Source organism: Lampris incognitus, chromosome 10, assembly GCF_029633865.1.
Source record: "Lampris incognitus isolate fLamInc1 chromosome 10, fLamInc1.hap2, whole genome shotgun sequence".
In the NCBI taxonomy this organism is placed as follows: Eukaryota; Metazoa; Chordata; class Actinopteri; order Lampriformes; family Lampridae; genus Lampris; species Lampris incognitus.
In genome coordinates, this window is record NC_079220.1 from 14,945,676 (window position 1) to 14,969,103 (window position 23,428).

General features: G+C 46.3%; 1 protein-coding gene across 1 annotated transcript; it reads left to right on the plus strand.

Annotated features, from left to right (window-relative positions):
• The first annotated feature begins 1,243 nt into the window (after positions 1-1,243).
• Positions 1,244-22,047, plus strand: cbx6b (chromobox homolog 6b). Its single transcript, XM_056288610.1, has 5 exons — positions 1,244-1,975; positions 10,638-10,920; positions 11,758-11,999; positions 20,968-21,147; positions 21,817-22,047. The coding sequence occupies exons 1-5, from the start codon at positions 1,271-1,273 to the stop codon at positions 22,045-22,047; spliced, it is 1,641 nt and encodes a 546-aa protein (XP_056144585.1). The 5' UTR covers positions 1,244-1,270.
• Positions 22,048-23,428: the final 1,381 nt, after the last annotated feature.

The following is a 23,428-nucleotide window of genomic DNA, read 5'->3' on the forward strand; positions in this document are numbered from 1 at the left end:
TGTTGCTGTAAAGCCCCTTGAGGCAAATTTGTAATTTGTGATATTGGACTATACAAATAAAATTGACTTGATGTCACACACACGCACACATACACACACACGCAAAAAAACACACACACGCACACACAACCTTCCGTTTATTTCCACACACACAAACCATACACATACAAGCAAAACACACACACACAAACACACACTAATTTCCGCACATTTCTGCACACCAAAAGAGCATACACTTACAAACAAAAACCATGCGTGCACACCATACACACATACACACACACGTATGCACGCACGCACGCGCGCACACACACACACTCGCGGTGCTGCTGCCATCAGTCTCTCTGTGGTGCTGCTGCTGTTCCGCCGGGAGCCTTGGAGTTGACTTACTGTAGGTCTCCACAGACGGCAACCTTCCCCTGAAAACTAATCACTAACCCTAGAGGGGGGAGAAACAGATGGAAAATGATGAGTTTTCCTCATCTGATCTGAGAGTCTGGGGATAGAGGGTGTTGCTCATTGGCACCTATTTCATTTTGATCTGCTGGAGAATGTAATATGATTGTAAAACCCCGTGGGACTGAAGCGTGATTTACGGCAGAACAAATGAGATCTGATGAGACTTTGACCGCTAACGTGTGCGAGGTGTAAGCATCCAGGCCATGTAGCTGCATATCAGGTGAGGGTGTATTTCTATACAGGGGAGGTCCCGCAGTACGCTGTGCAACATAACGAGCCAACTCTTCCTCCATCTCCTCTGTCTCCATCACAGTCTTCCTCTCTCTCTCTTTCTCTCTCTCTCTCTCTCTCTCTCTCTCTCTCTCTCTCTCTCTCTCTCTCTCTCTCTCTCTCTCTCTCTCTCTCTGTCTCTCTTTCCCCTCTCCCTCCCTCTCAGTTTTAGTGCAAATCCGAAAGCCTGCGTGCAGGAGTAGGAGGAGGTGGTGGTTGTGGAGGAGGAGGAGGAGGTGGTGAACAGCGGCTGTCTTGTCATGTTCTCCGTTGACTGCATGATCTCTCCATTCCATGACTCTCTCGCTGTCATCAACTGCAACAGTGGAAAAGAGTGATCATAAGAGTGAGGACGCCCCCCAGCCCCCCACCCCCACCCCCATCCCGCAATGATATGGACGAAAACAATCCAGTCACTTGCCATTTCCGACCTCCAAGTGCCTCGCTGAGCCGAATCACACAGAAACCAGTTTTCTAATCAGCGATCGCTTCCCTCTCTGCCGCCAACCTGAAGTTCATCGTTGTCATCCTCGCCGCCGGCATGGTGGCCTTCATCGGAGCGGTTATCTGCATCATCGCCGCCGTCCACACCGGGTCGTCCAGGGTTGCCGCGGAGGCGCAGCGACCGGCGGCGGCGGCGGCCGGTAACCAGTCTCTGTATCCGGACGCCGCGCAGACTCCGGCGGAGTCCGGACCGCTCGGCGCTCTCCACGGTTCTGAAACACCCGGTTCCGAGGCACCGACCTTCAACGTCGGGCTCGGCGGTGGGTCGGTGGACGGGGTCGTCACCGGACTTACCGGACACGACCCCGCCGTTAGCCGGCTCATCTGCACGCCGATCCCCGCGGCTGAATGCAACACCCGGGGCGACCTCCCGCCGCAAGCGGACCAGGCGTCGCTGTACACGCGCGACGACTGGGGCCACCTCCGCGTCGCCGCGGAGGAGCTCCGGCAAACCGTCCTGCAGCAGAAAGACCAGATTTCCACCGACCAGAGGACCATCAGGGAGCTGACCAACAAATTGTCCGAGTGCGAGAGAGGGCTGGACGGCCGCAGCAGCTCGGAGAGACGGCGGGGCGCCTCCTCCGCGGGGCTGCGGGGGGGCAAAGCCGCCGCCGAGGAGGCGCCCCGCGACCGCGTCATGGTGCGGGACAGTCCGGAGGGTGTCCACCTGCTCACCGTCCGGGTCGTGGACGAGCTGGAACAGGCTATAGCCCAACTCAAAGACCGCATCGAGAAACTAGAGGTTGGTGAAGTGTGCGGAATGAAGCCATTCCGTAGTGAGTGCATCAAGATAGACCGCTTCAGTAACCTGGAAATGCTGCTGATAGTATTAATTACTGCTAGACTGACTTGCACATCTGATGAGTTGTTATGTTCCCGCGGAGTTTTTCCTCTTCCGAGTCCTTCAGGGTGTAGGGGGGTTATACATCTGCACTTGCATTTCATCTGTTGCACTGTAATGTGGCTGTGAAGCCCCCTGGGACTGAATTGTGATTTAGGGATTTACAAAAAACCCAAAACAAAACTAAACTAAACTTGACCTGTTTGGCAGACAGGATGTTTATTTCACTCCCACCTCGCTATCAGGTTTTAGCCCCCCCCCCTCCTCAGGGTTTGTGGGGATGTCTCTGTGTGGTTCATTACGAATATATAAGGTTTTTACATGTTGACCGAGAGTGAAGGGGTGTAGCACCACGAGCTCGGCTGGGGGTGGGGTGGGGGGTGGCTTTGACTTTGGGGATATTGATGGTTAGGTTACTATCTCTCTGTTCATCAGGTGATTAAGTGCCATCATTGATTATTCAGTTTGCTGTAATCATTCCCAAGCCCTTTCCCACAGCAGTGGGATCTGACAGAGAGAGGGGGTGGGGGGGGGTGAACAAGCAGCAGGAGTTGAGGAGTTGCAGGAGGAGGAAACGCATCAGAATGGCCCACTACATAAGCAGAATCCAAAGATGTACGACTTCATCTTGTCTATAGAGAGAGAGAGAGAGAGAGAGAGAGAGAGAGATCATGCATAATGGATAGCCTCCCTGTTAAGAGCACACACCCCATCATGCTGCTCCCCGTCTCTCTGTTAGCATGCCAGCCAGCATGGCTCAGTGTCTCTGCGTGTCTCACGTTTTGATCGGCCTGCTCTGCTGTTGTATCTTTCAAATGTGAGCAGCTCAGGGGAGAAGAAACCTGAGGTCAGCCTATCCGATCACACGTGTCACCTCAAATCTCCGGAGAGGGTCGAAACGAGTTTTACTGATCACCGGGGTGAAACATAAGGAAGGATGTAGTCCCTATAGGAGAGAGCAGGGAGCTGGAGCACATGGCGTAACACTCATATCATCGGCCTCTGGTGTGTTTATTAGTTAAGCGAAGTAAAACAGAGATTGCCAAATAGTTTCTGTAATGGTGGTAAACACTTGATAACCCCCCCACCCACCCACCCCCACGCGTCTTCATTGTCGCGGCCCTAGCCTGGTTGGCTATATGAGATTCTGCACAGGCCACTGGCTGAATGTAAGCACACCCGAGATAAACTCATCTAGGGCTGATGGTTATGCTGGCCAACAGCTGTTGTATGATGCTGTTTTAGATATCTCATGCACTGTGCATCACAAGTCAAGATTTCAAGATTCGGGGCGTCCGGGTAGAGTAGCGGTCTATTCTGTTACCTACCAACACGGGGACCGCCGGTTCGAATCCCCCGTGTTGCCTCCGGCTTGATCAGGCGCCCCTATAGACACAATTGGCTGTGTCTGCGGGTGAGAAGCCGGATGTGGGTATGTGTCCTGGTCGCTGCACTAGCGCCTCCTCTGGTCGGTCAGTGCGCCTGTTCGGGTGGGGGAACTGGGGGGGGGGGGTAGCGTGATCCTCCCACGCGCTACGTCCCCCTGGCGAAACTCCTCACAGCCAGGTGAAAAGAAGCAGCTGGCGACTCCACAGGTATCGGAGGAGGCATGTGGTAGTCTGCAGCCCTCCCCAGATCGGCAGAGGGGGGCGGAGCAGCGACCGGGACGGCTCGGAAGAGTGGGGTAATTGGCCGGATACAATTAGGGGGAACTCTCTCTCTCGGCTTGGGCTTTCACCCATGCTGCAGCCGTAGGGAGCAAACGTTCCACGTGCAAAAACATACAAAGGTGTTAATGAATAAAAACCTACAGCAAGGTTCCTAAAAGCAGCTATAGTCAAACAGGAAACACGCATCAACAAAAGCATAACAAATAGTGTCCATCCTGCCCTCGTGTTTTTCTCATCTGCCACTATTTAAAAGTTTTATTGACACAGGGATACGTGAATTTTAAAATCTATTTAATCTGCAGCACGGGACTCCGAATCTCTTCCCAGGGGGCGGTAGCGTGCAGAACACGGGATGGCTCAGTAACCTTCCTACTGGCTTGCCTTAGAGTAAGTAGCCTGTTGGTAAGTAGACTGCAAGCATGGACGTCGTTTTACCCTCCTCATCTTCATGCAGTCTGCATCAGTGACACCAGTTCAGACTTGAGTTGCACGGAGAGATTACCAAACCAGGCTGCGCTGCCGTATCTGATACGGCCCTCTGAGACTGCCTGATAAAAGACCAACATGGATTTTTGATCAACACCATGAACTCGACGCAGGAAGTGGAGTCGTTGCTACTGAGGCCGTCCACAGGGTGGTCCAGGCTAATGAGTTGTCAGTAGAAATACCCAAGTATTTGTATGAGGAGACCTGTGAGACGGTTGCATCGTGGACGGCCACAGGCCCCCGGTCGCTATCTCCCGCGGGGTCGAACACCATATCCTCAGGGCTTTGCAACATTCGAGACGAGGTGGTCGTGGACACACCATTTTACAAACCTCTGTATCTCTGAATAGTAGTCGGATAAGTCGCTGCCGGTTTTTATTAGAGCTAAGGTGGCAGTATCATGTGATTGATGTGAATGTTAGCGTTGTAGCTTCTACACTCGTTACGGTAAAAAGGACGGTTGAGCTGACCCGTGCACACGGTTCGATGCTCTGGGGGAGTACCATTAACCCTGACCTGTTGTTACCGGTGGTTATAACCGACTGGTACCATCTAGTAATGACAGGGGGGATATTAAGGTCATTCAGCTTCTTAGTTGCGGCTGTATCGTATTGTAACGTGCATGGATAAGAAGACACGCTGGCCGCTGGCTGGCGGGTCTGACCCTTTAGTCTAGCGGTTAGCGATGTCTCCTGCGGTGCGGGCGATACGGGTTCGCGTCCCGGCCGCGGCAGTTCCTGTGGTTGCCCCCCGAATTCGCTACAGTATTAAATGTTGAGCTACAATCTGTGGCTAGCACCGTCGCCTCACAGCAAGAAGTTCCCGGCTTCGAACCCCAGGCCGTCCCAGGTCCTTTCTGTGTGGAGTTTGCATGTTCTCCCCGTGTCTGCGGTGGGTTTCCTCCCACCATCAAAAAGACATGCATGTTAGGGTTAATACTCCTGCCTGTGCCCCTGAGCAAGGCAATGGAAAGAAGAAGTGGAGTTGGTCTCCGGGCGCTGCAGCTGCCCCCTGCTGGGCTAAACGCAGAAGACAAATTCATTGTAACCTGTACGATGACAAAATAAAGTGGCGCTCCTTCTCTAGAAGGCGTGCATATGAGGTAGGCAACTGTTTTACTGCATCTCAGCTTTGGGGAAACGTTCCTTGTCAGGATCCAGTGACAATCACATACCCACATTGCAACATGTCCGGCCTATTGCACGCAGTTTTGGTGGCCCAGCGATCATCCTGCTCCAATCTGGCACGTGAGAGAGGCAGGATAATAATGATTGTTAGTGATGTGAGTGTAAAGTTATAACTCCTCTGGTCTTCTTGGTGTATTTTTGGCATGCAAATAGATAGACGTGGTCCCACATGGACGCGGTTTGTCAGAATAAGACCGTTCTGCGAATGGTTTTGAGGTTGATCCGTCACATGTAAACATCAGGGAGAGTTATAGCGAGCCGTTATTGCAAAGGTTATGTAGTCCTTAGATTATAGCGAGTGGTCTATTTAGGCTGCATAGCTGCACAGCACACGTTTTCAGAGATGAAGAGAAGATTGCAGATTTCCTCATTCATTTCCCCCTCACATGTGTTATAAATAATGCAGTGGCGTTTTGGGCTGATTTGGTTGGTACAGAGAACACGGGGACACATGCAACAGCACATCAGTGCAAAAACATGAATTTTCAATTAAAAAAAAAAGCGAACGTTGGCTTTGCTGACATTGTTCTTTAGCACTTCTAAAACCAGTGTCTGTCAGTGTCACTGTAAACTACTAATAAGACACGTTAGTCCCTAGCTAATGGGTCTGACCCTTTAGCCGAGCGGTTAGTGACGTCGCCTTGTGGTGCAGTACACCCCGTATCGAATCCCGCACCGGGCAAGAAAATAACCGGTTACATTGGTGGCAGTGGTGGGATCCGGAAGTGTGCAGATCCTCAGAAGTCTCTTCGGAGCGCGGGAATAACAAAGCGCGAGGGCGTGCTTCCGTGGAGGGTGACGACTGTAAACTACTGATAAGACACGGTAGTCCCAGTTAAGGGGTCTGACTCTTTAGCCGAGCGGTTAGTAACGTACACCTCGTATCGAATCCCGCACCGGGCAAGAAAATAACCGGTTACATCAGTGTCTTTCCGTCGTTTTGGCCACTTCGGAGTTAAATTCTTGTGTCGGTGGTTTCGGTGTAGCCATTAATCAGAACATTAATCGGTAGCAGCACTAATCCGGCATCGCAGAGCTGCTCGTTTTGTCAGCCGATGTCTTTGAAAACTATGAATCATGTAAAATTCAGCCACTTCATCGCCATTGTGGTCCAAGAGTTAGACTCCAAATATTTGAACCAGGCTGTCAAAAACGGCTATGATGCAGAAAATATGATGTGATATTTTTTCCCCCCTAGTGATAAGGATGCCGGTGTTGCCAACAATACAAATCTTTCCCCGAACACAAGGAAGGGGGGGTTCTCTACCAGACAAGACTTTAAAAAAAAAAGAAAAAAAAGTACACAACTTTATCTCAGTTGGCAAGCTTTTTATTGCTGGATACTTCGGGCTGATCAAGATTCAAAACTAATTTATTTGTCCCGAGGGAAATTTTTCTTGGTCGTAAAGGCTGCCACATAGAAATACATAGCTTATAGTGCAGTAACAGACATAAAGTGCATAGCACAGACAAGTGCAGACATAAAGTGCATTCAAATACCTGCAACACCACCCCTCATTTCACCCCCTCTTTATGTCCTGAGTTTAGGAGACTCCCTGATAGAGGGATGAAAGAGTTTTTATACCTGCTCGGGTATCTCATCCTGTATTTAATAGGACCCCTGTAGCGTCTACCTGATGGGAGCAGTTTGTATTCTGAGTACAGGACACGGGAGGGGTTAGCGCTAATTTCCCTAGCCTGATTAGCTATTGTCTTCTCAGAGAGCAGCAGATGGGAGAGAGGGAGGGAGGCCCCCTCACCCCCATCACTTTCATTGCTGTGTGGGCCATCCTGTTTATTTGTGATTTTAACTTAACCAGCATGATAAAATGACATCATCACCCTCTGTCCAACCCCAAATACCCTGAGTCGGCGCAAAAAGTAGAGTTGCGGGCACCCAGGGAGCGTAGCCATCTATTCTGTTGCCTGCCAACATGGGGATCGGTGGTTCGAATCCCCCGTGTCACCTCCGGCTTGATCGGGCATCCCTACAGACACGACTCGGAAGAGTGGGGTACAATTAGGAGGGGGCAAAAGGGGGGGGTAATAGAGTCGCTGTTGGACCCTAGTACATACAGAATTCACATGGACATGCTAAGACAGATTACGGTCAATATGTACACCCAAGTGTTTGTAAGAATGAACCTGGGTAATACAAGTGTTATGGATCAGTAGTGGAGAACGATCGCCCAGATGTCCTGGATCGTAAATCATTTCTTCTGTTTACTTAGTGTTAGTGCAATGACATGATGGTCATCACACCACTGTACAAACTTTTCAACCTCTAAACTAAAGCCAGAAATGCCGGCGTGTGCATCCCTAAGTCCCAGTGTATCTCAGCATCTGTCTCCAGCACATAGTCAGATCACCAGCCTGCATTGCAGTGTGTTTGCATCTCTACGGTTTACAACACAGCGGCAGCTTTGAAAGGCAGTACATTACATGTTGTAGGTATGAATTTCCCGAAAACTTGCAAATGTTGCAAGCTCACCGTGACATTTCATCGTTTAATGATAACATTTTACTATAAATACTGGGTAAATTCCCACGATTGCCGCAAAATGTGTCTTTATATGCAGTGAAACCAAGAACCACGTTGCTAAGACATACTAGTAAGATATACCAAGGATCACATTTGGAAAATCGACTCCTGTATTTTAACAATGTGTGTCTGGTGTGTGTCTGTGTGCGAGTCTATAAACGGCCAAACTAAAGCACTTGGGGCCTTGATTCTTTTTGGAGGTTATTGGGGATGATCAGGGGCACCTATTAAAAATAGCAGAACATTAAAATTATGCATAATATGCGGAATATGCATAAAATATGTGGAATCCCTTCAGAATCCTGAGCAGTTCAACAAGATGGCGGGCTCTGGCTACGTCACGCCTCGGCTCTTTCCGCCGTTCGCACAAACCTCGCGTTCTTAACGGGTTGCTGGATGGCGGTCGGAGACAGCGAGCAGCGTTGGAACTACAAAGCGTCCGTGAAATAAGCCACAACGTCAGAGTCGCATTTGCATGGGTCGAGCACGGGCGTATATGGCAGCTGTCACGTGAAGTGAACTCAATAAAGTTTTCTGTTTTTGAACGTAAATCAGCGCGTGCGGGCGGTTCGGGTTTTGGCGGGTCTGACGAACAATAAAGTTGTCCGCTGTTGCGCGCGTGGAAGTGTCCGAGTGTCTTATCTGATGAATCAGATTTAAAGGCCCAAACATACTCGGGCGGAACGCACGCGGAGCGGACTCCACGAGGAATGTCCGCAGTCATTTGGGCTTCCATAGTCTAGCGCACTTCCGCGTTGTAGTTTCCTGTAAAACTGTCCGTGAAACACTACATTACCCACAATGCTTGCGTGTTGTTTACACTTCTGTCATGGCGTCCGACACTGACGACGAGGAAGAGATGCTCTTGCCTGCTGGCTCTACAAGAAATTAAACTGAAGAGACGGTGGTATGTATCCTCTCTGTGACGTGTTGTACAGGTGTGGGTACTTTCGCACCTTCTACTCATATATTTTCGGAATGTGTGTGTGTGTTAGTTAGAGTAGATAGCGGGACCGAAAGCTAAAGCATTTATGATCCTAATTCTTTTTGGAGGTGGTAGGTATTGTCTCAGAGAGTAAGGGAAAAATCCCAGAAAATTAAAATTATGCATAATTATGCATAAATATGCAAAATATGAATTTTTCTGAAAATGGCTAAAAACCACTTCTCGGCATTTCAGATGATTCTGAGCATTTGGGGGGAGGGAGTTGGAGTGGGGGGGGGGGGTTAGCTGGCAGGATGAAGAGGAGGGAGATTTAGACGGGTGGATAGCTAATAAACGTCATGATCGCCGCAACTTGGTTGTGGGTCACTTACTAGTCTGAAATATAACCAAGCCAATCTGTTTAAGGTGATGGGTTTTTTTTTATTATGTGTCCTGTGGGAACTGGGTTTGGTTTAATTTTGTGTTATTAATCATTTCGCAAGATTCAGTGTCCTTTAGAATTTGTATCATTAGATTGAGCCTTTTTTTCTATTTAATTTCACCTGTGGTATTTGTGTATTTCTATCATATACAGCTTATAGGTATGATACCGGGCACACACACTGTTTATGTATTCTGCAGAGTCTGTATTCCCCGTATTTCATCTCCGCCAGTCTGCTGCATCACACAGCACGCTGGTCTCGGTGTGCTGGATGTACTGGGTATAATGTAAGGTATGGCTGATAAAATTCTTGCAGAGCCTGTTTCCCCCTTGCCCTGTAGCTCTCCCACATATCCAGTGCACAGCAGTTTGTTTTTATGGGAGAAGTAGAGCACTCTCCTGCTGGTCCTCTTGCTCAGTCTCAGTTATTCGTCTTGCTTCTGTATGTATAATTGATTTAACTTAATTCCGACCAGCCCGCCACATGTGAGACGACCTATTTCAAATAACGAGGCGTTGATTAATCATGCCCAAAGTACTGCCAAATCGGCACTGAATGAATCTGCAAAAAGACACAAGCTCGCCTCATCTTTCAGGTCCTCTTATATAGTACGTATGATGGCTTAGGACACCTTCTCCAAGATCTATTGCACTCATAATGACTCCAACCCATGCAACGTGAACACACATCAAAATAACTACTGAGGTAATGATACAAGGCTATATAAATCCTTCATCATTATGCAAAAGCATGCTGATGATCTCCGAAATGAGCCTAGGTGAGCCTTGAAAATAAAAATCAAGGTCATGCATACATTTCTGCATTAACTACACTAAAATGGGATGAAAACAATCTGTGTTGTACCCCGGGCCTCCTCGTGTCATATATCTCTGCCAAGCAATAGTGAGTGGCCAATAAATTAGGTTTTGAATTTTCTGATAAGGATGCCACAACGGTTTACATCTCGAGACGTACCACTTTATAAATATATAACCCTCATGGGATCATATGGGAAGCGTGTGAAGTGTCCTAGCTATGACTGAGATCAAGCTAAGTGCACATGGCACTATGAAGAGCTGCATCTGACAGATGGAGCTTGAACTAAAACGTGGACCAGCCTCAGAAGGAAATGTTCAAAAGCTGAAAATAACATGTCTTATTCTATCCACACCCTGACAAATGCAACATGAGTGAGGTGCAGATGGGTAAAAATTGTGTCAGAGCAAATAAAGACAGGACTGCGAAATATCCAATAGATTGTCAAGCCGGTGCTGAACCCCTTTCCCATCCTCTGTCTCCATCTGCTGCAGTCAGACATTGGCCCATTCCCTCAGAACCAGACGGATGCCAACGCTTCCAGAATGCTAGGGGAAGGCGGGTCGTTGGACGGCCCAGAAAGGCTGGATGAGCCGGGGCACGGAGCTGACACAGGAGAGCCCTGGAGGATGGAGGACTTGGAGGAAGAGCTGGGAAGGAAAGTGGAGCTGCTGGAAAAGGAGAGAAAAGCCCTCAGGCTGGAAACACAGAGACACAAGCAAGAGATCGACCACGGCATCAATAAACTACACCACCGCATCACAGGGCTGGAGGAAGGTGAGAGTGAGAGTGAGAGTGAGAGAGAGAGAGAGAGAGAGAGAGAGAGAGAGAGAGAGAGAGAGAGAGAGAGAGAGAGAGAGAGAGAGAGAGAGAGAGATGTACAAAGGCGAATGGGGAGCACAGAGAGAATGGTTGATGATGTGTTCTGCAACCAGAGACAAAGAGTAATTCAAAGGGATCAATGACTTTTACTTAAAAGCAAACACCTCTGTAAGACAGGGGGAGCGCGGGTGGACAGATCTGACAAATGTGTGTTTGTGTGCTTTTGTGTATGAGTGTGCACACAAACACACCTGGTTAGAAATGCGTCCAACTTTGTGCAAAATTGCGTTGTGCATGTATGTATATGGGGGACATAGAGAAGAGAAGAAAAGGTCTATGCTGATCTCCATCACACTGGATGTGTTTTTGGCAGTGACAGGCATGTGCAGTTAGGCAACCACAGAGTCGCCTGTCAATCACTTACATGGAAGCGTTAGCAATAGGTGATTTAGCTGCGCGACTCCACATATTGGGCCAGAACTGGGCAATATATCGACGTAATATCTATATTGTGATACGAGATTGGATATCGTCTATCGTTGCATTTGTCCAGAGTTGAACATTTTTCAACTTGAGGCACTCAGGGTGCTTCTCCATAAAGCCTAAATGGCATTAAAAGTCAGTTGCTTTTCCCTGACATGCTCTCTCTCTCTCTCTCTCTCTCTCTCTCTCTCTCTCTCTCTCTCTCTCTCTCTCTCTCTCTCTCTCTCTCTCTCTCTCTCTCTCTCTCTCTCTCTCTCCCCCCTCCCTTACCCCCTCTCTGTCATCTATTCTGTATTTCTTGTTTCCCAGGTGTCTCTGGACACTTCTACCCCGAGGGCTACAGACTGTCCTTCCCGTCGCGTACTAACTACATGTATGCCGTTGTGATGCATCCCATCCCAGAACTGCAGGCCTTCACCGCCTGTCTGTGGCTGCGGCCCGCTGAGAGGGGCATAGGGACCCCCCTGTCCTATGCAGTCCCAGACCAACCCAATGAACTAGTGCTGCTACAGGGCCTGCACACCCCCACCGAGCTGCTGGTGAACGACAAGGTAAAGTGATGTCGGCACTGCAGGCGGGTATTTAATGGCTGAGAGAGGGAGAGAGAGATTGCTGTGTGCCTTTTCAGCCATGATATAGTATATATATATATATATATACACACACACACACACACTATATAGTATGTGTATGTATGTATGTATGTATATATGTATATATATATGTATTGTGAGTGTGTGTGTGTGTATATGTGTATATATATATATATATATATATATATATTTGACAGCTGATGATTGCTTATGGCATGAAACAGGCTTGTACTGTCTCATAAAGAATTTACTTGACTCACTGGATTATATATATATATACACTACCGTTCAAAAGTTTGGGATCACATTGAAATGTCCATATTTTTGAAGGAAAAGCACTGTACTGTTCAATGAAGATAACTTTAAACTAGTCTTAACTTTAAAGAAATACACTCTATACATTGCTAATGTGGTAAATGACTTTTCTAGCTGCAAATGTCTGGTTTTTGGTGCAATATCTACATAGGTGTATAGAGGCCCATTTCAAGAAACTATCACTCCAGTGTTCTAATGGTACAATGTGTTTGCTCATTGGCTCAGAAGGCTAATTGATGATTAGAAAACCCTTGTGCAATCATGTTCACACATCTGAAAACAGTTTAGCTCGTTACAGAAGCTACAAAACTGACCTTCCTTTGAGCAGATTGAGTTTCTGGAGCATCACATTTGTGGGGTCAATTAAACGCTCAAAATGGCCAGAAAAAGAGAACTTTCATCTGAAACTCGACAGTCTATTCTTGTTCTTAGAAATGAAGGCTATTCCATGCGAGAAATTGCTAAGAAATTGAAGATTTCCTACACCGGTGTGTACTACTCCCTTCAGAGGACAGCACAAACAGGCTCTAACCAGAGTAGAAAAAGAAGTGGGAGGCCGCGTTGCACAACTGAGCAAGAAGATAAGTACATTAGAGTCTCTAGTTTGAGAAACAGACGCCTCACAGGTCCCCAACTGGCATCTTCATTAAATAGTACCCGCAAAACACCAGTGTCAACATCTACAGTGAAGAGGCGGCTGCGGGATTCTGGGCTTCAGGGCAGAGTGGCAAAGAAAAAGCCATATCTGAGACTGACCAATAAAAGAAAAAGACTAAGATGGGCAAAAGAACACAGACATTGGACAGAGGAAGACTGGAAAAAAGTGTTGTGGACGGATGAATCCAAGTTTGAGGTGTTTGGATCACAAAGAAGAACGTTTGTGAGACGCAGAACAAATGAAAAGATGCTGGAAGAATGCCTGACGCCATCTGTTAAGCATGGTGGAGGTAATGTGATGGTCTGGGGTTGCTTTGGTGCTGGTAAGGTGGGAGATTTGTACAGGGTAAAAGGGATTCTGAATAAGGAAGGCTATCACTCCATTTTGCAACGCCATGCCATACCCAGTGGACAGCGCTTGATTGGAGCCAATTTCATCCTACAACAGGACAATGACCCTAAACACACCTCCAAATTGTGCAAGAACTATTTAGAGCAGAAGCAGGCAGCTGGTATTCTATCGGTAATGGAGTGGCCAGCGCAGTCACCGGATCTGAACCCCATTGAGCTGTTGTGGGAGCAGCTTGACCGTATGGTACGCAAGAAGTGCCCATCCAACCAATCCAACTTGTGGGAGCTGCTTCTGGAAGCGTGGGGTGCAATTTCTCCAGATTACCTCAACAAACTAACAGCTAGAATGCCAAAGGTCTGCAATGCTGTAATTGCTGCAAATGGAGGATTCTTTGACGAAAGCAAAGTTTGATGTAAAAAAAATCTTATTTCAAATACAAATCATTATTTCTAACCTTGTCAATGTCTTGACTCTATTTTCTATTCATTTCACAACATATGGTGGTGAATAAGTGTGACTTTTCATGGAAAACACAAAATTGTTTGGGTGATCCCAAACTTTTGAACGGTAGTGTATATATATATATATATATATATATATATATATATATATATATCAATTGATAAATGGACATCTGATCAATAATTGATATTCTGCTCCTCATTAGTTGAGCACTTATAACAACACCATTGATGGTTTTGGGAAAAAAACGCTATATATATATATATATAGTATCTTTATATAAAATGAAATGTCCCAGCATTGGGTGGCATTGATAGCATTGGAGCATTTTTTTTGCCATGGTCGATCGTCTACTTCAAAGGTTCCCCCCCCCCCCAATGTATTTTGTAACTCCTGTTTTGACCTTTTCCCAAATCTGTCCTCCAATTTGCACACAAAAGTGCCAAGAGCATCTTTGTACTGCATGACATTCAGTTCAGAATTCAGGGCCCGCATCCACTTGTTGGTCTTATTGTAATGAGTGAATGTGTCTGCTAGGTATGCCGTTTTGATCCAAAACGCATCAGCCAGCTGTTCACAGTGGTTTATCGTGATCTTGCAAGAATTCCTTTATTTTCGTCCTGCAGTTCTATAAAACACACAAGCACTTGTCCATGCAACAAGCAGCCTGCCTCTGTGTAACAGTAGTGTTTGATGCACTTCATCCTCACACAGCTGGGCAAACAGTCTATTGTTGGTAGGGTAAGCCTTAACGAACAGTTGCCAAGCTGCTACGAAGGTCCTCTGAAACTTTTGTTACTGGCCAATAATTGGCGATGAAGCATGCAGTGGAAAATTGCTCACCCCGGGGCTTTTTCCTTCAATTGGCTGTTAAATCCCATGTTTTTGCCCATCATCGCTGCAGCCCTGCCAGTGCAGCATTAACAAGATTCTCGTAGATTGATGGATGAGAGGTAAGAGTCTACAGCCATAAAACTATCTTGGCCTGTTGTTGTTGTGGTTTGATTGGTAGACATAAGAAGGTCTTGTTTCAAGTCATCACCGTGGACATATTGCACAGAAACGATGAGCACGGACTCGTCTGTCACTGTTGTCATTTAATCCAGCTGAATAGCAAAAGGAACATTCCTAAGCTTCTCGTGCAGCTGGTTTTGACAACCTCTAGCCATTTTATCAATTCTGTCTTTGATGGCATTGTCAGAGAGTGGGACAGTTTTCACTTTGTCCCCCACCTGTGGGCCGCACAGCCTCTCTACAACTTTCAGTTATGTGGGTTTGATAAGCTGCTCTCCAAAAGTGCGCAGCTTTTTAGCCTTGGCAATTAATAGCCAACACTCAAATGGCTCTGTGTAAATCCCTGCCTGCTCTTTCTAATGCTTTTCTGATGTCTGTGGATCTTTTGATGTCCACTGCGTTTTCCTCTCACAACATTCCTGACCTTGACCAATAGTCTCCCGGTGTTTGGTTTCCTCGTGTCGTCTCATTTTGCTTGGTTTAATGTTATCATCAGCTAGCTCCTCCTCACAAATGACACATTCTGGCCCAGACCTGTCCTGCCCTTCGATAAAACCAAAGTTAAGGTAGCTCTCGAGATATAGTCTTATTGTATTTTTGATACTGATGAGTCATCAGCACTTTAATGTTTCTCAGATGTGTTGTTTCATTCATAAAGCAGTGATGCTCTGACTGCAGGAAAAACGAAAATGAGCTAGCTAACTGACTTGACCAAATTGACTGAAAGCACGGGTCACAGAGGTGGAGAGGTCACAGAGGTGTGGCCTACTAAGTAGCCTACAGACTACTGTATAAATCATCCAGTAAGTGTGTTGTGCAAATCTGATTTTGACAATCTCAGAGAAGACAAAGCCTCGCACCCCCCCTGTGATCTATGGTGCCCCCTAGAGGGGACAGGGATCCCAGGGTGGGAACCAATGGTTGACTTGATGTTTGGCTGTACTCTGATATACGTATTTTCATTTGGATTTCTGAAATTTTAAATCGACTCTATGAACAGTATAAAACAGCACATTAGTTTGAAAATTGCGGTGGATTTTCCTTGCATTGTCCCTTGTTGAGGTCAAGGGTCATGTGATATTTTCTTATCGCCGTTGTCTCACCAGTGCATCTCAAGAGTATATCCACACTTAAATTGATAATTTTGAGAACACATCTTTTTCTCTCTGTCTTGGCGTCTCATCCACACTAAGCCAGAGTTTTTTGATCACTGAAAACAGCTTTTCGAGAAAAAAAACTCTACTACTACTACTACTACTACTACTACTACTTTCAGCTGCTCCTGTTAGAGGTCGCCACAGCGGATCATCCATTTCCATCTCTTCCTGTCCTCTGCATCTTCCTCTGTCACACCAGCCACCTGCATGTCCTCCCTCATCACGTCTATAAACCTCCTCTTTGGCCTTCCTCTTTTCCTCTTCCCTGGCAGCTCCATATTCAGCATCCTTCTCCCTAATATACCCAGCATCTCTCCTCTACACATGTCCAAGTCACCTCTCTTGCTTTGTCTCCAGACGATTCAACCTGAGCTGTCCCTCTAATATAATCGTTCCTAAACCTGTCCTTCTTCGTCACTCCCAATGAAAATCTTAGCATGTTCAACTCTGCCACCTCCAGCTCCGCCTCCTGTGTTTTCTTCAGTGCCACTGTCTCCAAACCATATAACATAGCTGGTCTCACAACCATCTCGTAAACCTTCCCTTTAACTCTTGCTGGTACCCTTCTGTCGCAAATAATTCCTGACACTCTTCTCCACCCACTCCACCCTGCCTGCATTCTCTTCTTCACCTCTCATCTGCACTCCGTTACTTTAAACAGTTGACCCCAAGTATTCAAACTCATATGCCTTCGTCACCTCTACTCCTTGCATCCTCACCATTCCACTGCCCTCCCTCTCATTCAGATGTATGTATTCCTTCTTCCTCTACCGACTTTCATTCCTCTTCTCTCCAGTGCATACCTCCACCTTTCCAGGCTCTCCTCAGCCTGCACCCTACTCTCGCTACAGATCACAATGTCATCCACGAACATCATAGTCCAGAGAGACTCCTGCCTGAGCTTGTCCGTCAACCTGTCCATCACCATTGTAAACAAGAAAGGGCTCAGAGCCGATCCTTGATGTAATCCCACCTCCACCTTGAACTCATCCGTCATTCCTACCACACACCTCACCACTGTCAGACTGCCCTCATAAATATCCTGCACCACTCTTACATACTTCTCTGCCACTCCTGACTGGTTAAATTGGAAAATGCTGGTTTCCTGTTATAGTGTGGATGATGAAAACGGAGCATTTCGTCATGTGACGTCTTGATACATGCTCATTAATTCAGGTGTAGAATTCCAGAAAAGTTGAATTAGTTCATCTGGAAACAAGGTTTAGTTGTAGGTGGGTGGAGATCATGGAGTCCTGGCCTGACGAGGTAGCTCTTCTGTGTTGTGCCATCTGCTTGGCCAGAGTTTGTTTGGTTTCCTTGATGCACGATAATCCTCCTGGCACAGCATACACTATATTTCTGTTTGTGACAGGGAACCTGATCCCTGGGGTAGACCAATTTCTGGCACAGCATTTTCTGGGTTTGAAAGCAACTGAGAAATAGTGTTTGGAAAATACGTGTCTCAACGGTTCCAAAACTCCCACCACATACGGAATCACCACTGATTTACACTTAAGCAGCTGTTGTCCTTCTCCTCTCCTTGATTGGTGGTGCACTGTCTGGGCATCCTCCTGGCCTTGACAAATGCCCAGTTAGGATAACCACACTTACCCAGGCCCTGCTAAACAAACGGGAGGAACACTGGTTTGAACGGGGAGTCCAATCTGTGAAGAGGGAACGACCATCCCTGAACCGAGGCTAATGCCCCTTTTCCACTGTATGATACTGGCTCAACTCGACTCTACTCTATTCGACTCTACTCGCTTTACTTTTTGGGATTTCATTTTCCACTGCAGATCGTATCCCCTCACGGCGAAACCCCGCTGGTCATTTGTGGGCGTGTTGACTAGGGTTTTTTTTTAAGATTTTGTTTTTATTTAAATAAATACAAATAAATATATACATATATTTATCCATCCATTATCTTGACCGCTTATCCTGCTCTCAGGGTCGCGGTGATGCTGGAGCCTATTCCAGCCACATATATTTATATATATTTATATTTTATTTATTTATTTATAGTGGTATTTTCATGTCACCTCTTAGTATCAGCTCAGCTCACTTGGAACCTCGACGGAGGTGGTACCAAAAAAAGTACCTGGTACCAGGTACTATCCCCAACTTTTGCCCAATGGAAAACCAAAAAAAATCGAGGAGAGTTGAGCTGAGTCGAGCCGGTAGCATGCAGTGGAAAGGGGGCATTATTGAGAGTACATCTGTCACCATCTTGCAATGCTGCGACTGCAGCTGTTCCCCTAAATCCTCTGTGAGTAATACATGTTAATGGTCACTGCAATTTGCAATGAAACCGGTGTTAGATTGCGGGTTTTGGTCATTATGCAGCTGTACTGTTTGTAAGGTTGGGGATATCGGTGGTCAGCTGAGAACTGACGAAGTCAGCGTTTCGCCAATTAAACCAGTGTTTCTCAACCCAGTCCTCAAGGAACCCCTAACCTGCAGATTTTCATTGTAACCCTGCATAGGTAGCCCTGCTTGTACTTACTCGACCAATCATCTCGCAGCACTTAATTATGCAAGGTGTGCAACATTGACAAAATTCATTGCTGATTGGTTGAATAACTACAAACAGGTACCTATTCAGGGTTGCAAAGAAAATATGCAGGATAGGGGATCCTTGAGGACAGGGTTGAGAAACACTGAATTAAACCTTGTGTCCAGATGAACTGATTAAAATTTTCTGGGCTCTTCATGTGATCATCATAAAGCTGTGTGTACATGCCCAGCAGAGGAGACCTCCTCGTGTTTCTGTTGTTTTGTCTTTTCAATGTGAGTAGTCAACTTTTCAAATATGATCAAAAACATCAGTGTGGACGGAAATCATTCTTCCCATTTTCACCATGAAGATGGCTTTTTCAAATTTCTGCAGGTTAGTGTGGACATAGTCTTAAACCCGATTCACATGGGGCTAGTATTACCTGGGGACCTGGAATTGTGGAGGTTGTCTGTGATCTTAATCCTGTGTGAATCAGTCATGTCCGTAATTTGTAAAGTAAAATTCCAGCGCAAATTACCTGCCATATTTCAGCACACACAGAGGTCATCTGATAGTATTAGTCCCATGTGACTTGGCATCTCAGTATTTTGGGGTTGCTGTTTTTTTAGCAAGGTTTTTTGTTTTCTCTGCTGCTTTTTTTCTGGTTGAGAATTATGGAGGCTGCAGTGGAAATTATGAATGAAAGTTTTGACAGCATTTAGGGTGCAAATTCAGGATCTCGCTACACAGCACTGAGGCCCATTTGCAGAACGAGCAAGATCAAATCCATCAGAAGAGCAAAATCTCGAAAGATGATGAGATGGATAACATGCATGGCAGCAAGCAGATGTTACATGGAGTCTTGACATTTCTAATCAGATGTCAGTAAATTTTGAGGGGTGTCCGGGTGGCATGGCGGTCTATTCCCTTGCCTACCAACACGGGGATTGCTGGTTTGAATCTCCGTGTTACCTCTGGCTTGGTCGGGCGTCCCTAAAGACATAATTGGCTGTGTCTGGGGTGGGAAGCCGGATGTGGGTATGTGTCCTGGTTGCTGCACTAGCGCCTCGTCTGGTTGGTCGGTGCGCCTGTTCAGAGGGGAGGGGGAACTGGGGGGAATAGCGTGATCCTCCCACGCGCTACGTCCCCCTGGCCAAACTCCTCACTGTCAGGTGAAAGGAAGCAGCTGGCAACTCCACATGTATCGGAGGGGGCATGTGGTAGTCTACAGCCCTCCCCGGATCGACAGAAGGGGTGGAGCAGCGACCGGGATGGCTCGGAAGAGTGGGGTAATTGGCCAAGTACAACTGGGGAGAAAAATGGGAAATAAAAAAAAAAAGATGTCAGTAAGTTTGAGTAAACTACTGACTGTGCTTAACTGGTGCAAATGCCCCACATGAAACACAGACATGGGGGGGTGTCATTTCTAAATCACGTGTTTTCCCCAGGTAACACTAGTCCCACACGAATAGGGCTTTAGTCAAAACAAAAGACAGGATAAGAGTTCAGGGTTTAATTCGTCATTACTAGATCAAGCAAAAATCGACGAGGCAAGCTTCTGATGTCCATCTTTTCATTCGGTGCAGTGTGTGTCTGCAAGGTGCAAGGTATGTCTGCAAGATGTGTGTCTGGAAGGTGAGAAGGAAGACGTCAAGAAATCAATGGGAGAAATGTCTGCTTTTATAATAACATGTTTTTGGTTGAAATGGTACGAGACAAGGAGAAAGATGAGTCACACAAAGTGAACAGTGTAATCTGGACGTGTTTTGTATTTGAAACCGGTGTACTCCACATCAGAACAGGAAGGGTCACTGTCCCAACAGGCCTGCAAGATCACGTCTCGTAACAACAAACGCAAACCCAATTTAGCAGACAGTCTGAATAGCAATGTCTCTGTGTTTTATATGAGAAACTTAGGTACCATTTACAGCACCTCACCTGCTTCATATGCAGAAAAGTGCCTTCAGGTAAATTACATTGAAGCCATTATGGTAATGGATGCCGGAAGCAGTAGCTCTTTGTCCTTGAAGATAATAACATGTCTTTGAGAATTCAGAGGTATTCAGCCCAGCTGCTTGGACCCTGGAGACTGTAATAAAAGAAAGAATTGCTCATTTAATATAATAAGGCTATAACTTTGACTACCAGAGGGATTCTTGGAGATGAATAGAGCTTGTGAAAGTTGTAATTCTTGCACTTATAGAATCCTTTCCGATGTTTTATATCCTGTTATTGCTGTTTGGTGCTGAAACTGGATTCGCATTCTTGATATTACAGGAGAAACGATATAAGGATCTGACGAACTATTCAAGTGCTGATTATTAATTACAACACAAACAGAACTGAATATTGAATATTTTCTGCAGCTGCGTGCAATTTTGAATCCTTCCCTTTGGAAAATCCTTCCAAATTTTCGCCGCAGCCTTTTGAGTCCAAGTTTCTAATTTATTTAAACTTTCCTTTTACCCTGTCTAGGTCGCCCAGTTACCTCTAAACCTGTCCAGAGGCAGCTGGCAGCACCTCTGTGTTACCTGGAGTCAGAAGGGGGGAGTCTGGCAGGCCTACCAGGGGGGCAAGCTCAGGGGAGAAGGCCACGGGCTGGCACCCGGACACCTCCTCAGACCAGGAGGAGTGCTCATACTGGGACAGGAGCAGGTAAATTAAGAATCAGTCAATCAACAAATGAATCAATGAATCAATGATTGAATGAATGTCACGAACTGATGATTGATTGGTTGGTTAATTGTTTGATTGATTGATTGATTAAATGAATGAAGGAATGGATGAATGAATAAGTGAATAAATGAATTAACATGGGTTAATTAATTAATTGAATGAATGAATGAATCAGTCAATCGGTGAACACTGTGGGTCAATAAATAAAGCATGCCAATAACTATGACAGGCCTAGGAGCTCATTTCCCACCTTGGCCACGGGCTCTAACAACCTAATAAAAAAGGTACAACGTTATCAAATATGTGAGGGATAAATGTTTGAATTAAACCTGAACAAATAAGGAAATGAATGAATGAATGAATGAATGAATGAATGAATGAATGAACGAGTGTGAGTATTTGGACTGATTGCAGTTTGGATGGGGGGTGGGGGAGGTCAGCCAGGTAAGAAACGGGAGAAGTACTAATATTTGATAAGAGGTGTGTGTGTGTGTGTGTGTGTTTGTGTGTGTGTTTTCCACTTTCTTAAATCTGCGGTTCCCTCTTTCTTTGCTCAACTCTTCTGCACCTACTCCCTTTGCCTTTGTATCATCCCTCCATCTCGTCATCCAAACTCAATCTCCTTTGTTTCCCTTTCTCCATCTCCAGGACTCTCTAGGTGGGGGTTTTGACTCGTCCCAGGCTCTGGTCGGGGAGCTGTCCCAGGTGGGGCTCTGGGACCGGGTCCTGACCCCGGCCCAGGTGGCCAGTTTAGCACGCTGCGGCAAAGTCACCCCGGGCGCCGTCGCCCCCTGGATGCAGAAGGGCGTGGGTGTGTACGGCGGTGCTACGAAGGAGCCCGGCGAGCCCTGTAGTAAACACTCCGTCAGTTCTCAGTGACAGACGAGAAGGAGAAGAGATCCCACGAGGAAAGGCTCTGAGGGAAGGGGGAGGACAGAGAGAGAGAGGAGCTGGTGGGTGCGTTAAGGTACCGAATCAGCCAAGTGGACAAACCCACCAATATTTCTGCTTCAACAGAATTAAGTGTCGCAAAACTTCCCACACGATTATTTTGGCCAGTGGTGCAGCGAGTGTGTACAAGCGGCTCTTCTTCGACGACTAAATCAGTATATTGATGCTGCGCACGGCCTTCCCTAAGGCTGCGGGGGTTATTAAATCTCATTGTGAGACTACGGAGAATGTTAAAAGGAAGTGCCAGGAATATTAAGTAGCAAATCTTAAAAGGAAGGAAGACCAACGTAATTGAAAAGGGAGATAAAGTGATAGTTGGGAACAATAGACTAATAAAGAACGCCGGTTTAATTAGGGGATGGATTTAGCATTTCTTTTGATGAGTAGCGCTGAATTGTTTTCACCTTTGCATGTCGTATTCGTATATTTGCCATGTCTTGCCACCAGTACCGGAGCGGAGCATGGTACCTTTACTCCAAAGGCTGGCCTTGGGCTCGGTCCATTATGGGAATGAGAGCATCTTTCCCAAATCCGGGTGAACTGAGCAGGTCTGAAACGAGAGGAAATGGGTGTTTTTCTCTCCTGTGGAAGTCGTCAGCACCAGCAGTATAACGGTTATGTTCTTTGGATGCACATTTATACCTACGTGACCGGATTTAGCTCCACTTGGGCCATGACGTGTAAACTGGAAAAAACAAATTAAAAAGCACAAAAACGAGGGTTTTTTTCCCGTTTGCAGTAGTAAAACTATTCTCAGAAAGTCAAGTCAATTTTATTTGAATAGCCCAATTTCACAAATTACAAATTTGCCTCAAGGGGCTTTACAGAAACACAACATCCTGTCCTTAGAAAGCATCAGTTATACGTTAATTAGGTATCAGTTGACAAATTAGTTCATGAAATTAATTAAATATAAAACTGTGGGTTCAGTATTTACAGAGCAGCATTTTAATGGGATGCTGCTGTTTGTTGTAAATATGCATAACCAACTTTCCAACATTTCATCCATCCATCCATTATCCAAGCCACTGGTCCTGCTGGAGCCTATCCCAGCAGTCATTGGGCCGCAACGCTGGACAGGCCGCCAGTCCATCACAGGGCCGACACACACACACACTTTAGTATTCAATTTATTATTAGTATTTAGTTATTTCATCCGTTCTTCTAATTTCATGCACTCTTTTTATGGATGCAACAAGCAAGCATTGTGACATACGTGGTAAATCCACTTTCCAGAACATTTCATGCAACATTAAATGTTTCAAACAGACCCCAGTCCATTTCCATGGCACATGGTGCCATGCTAACG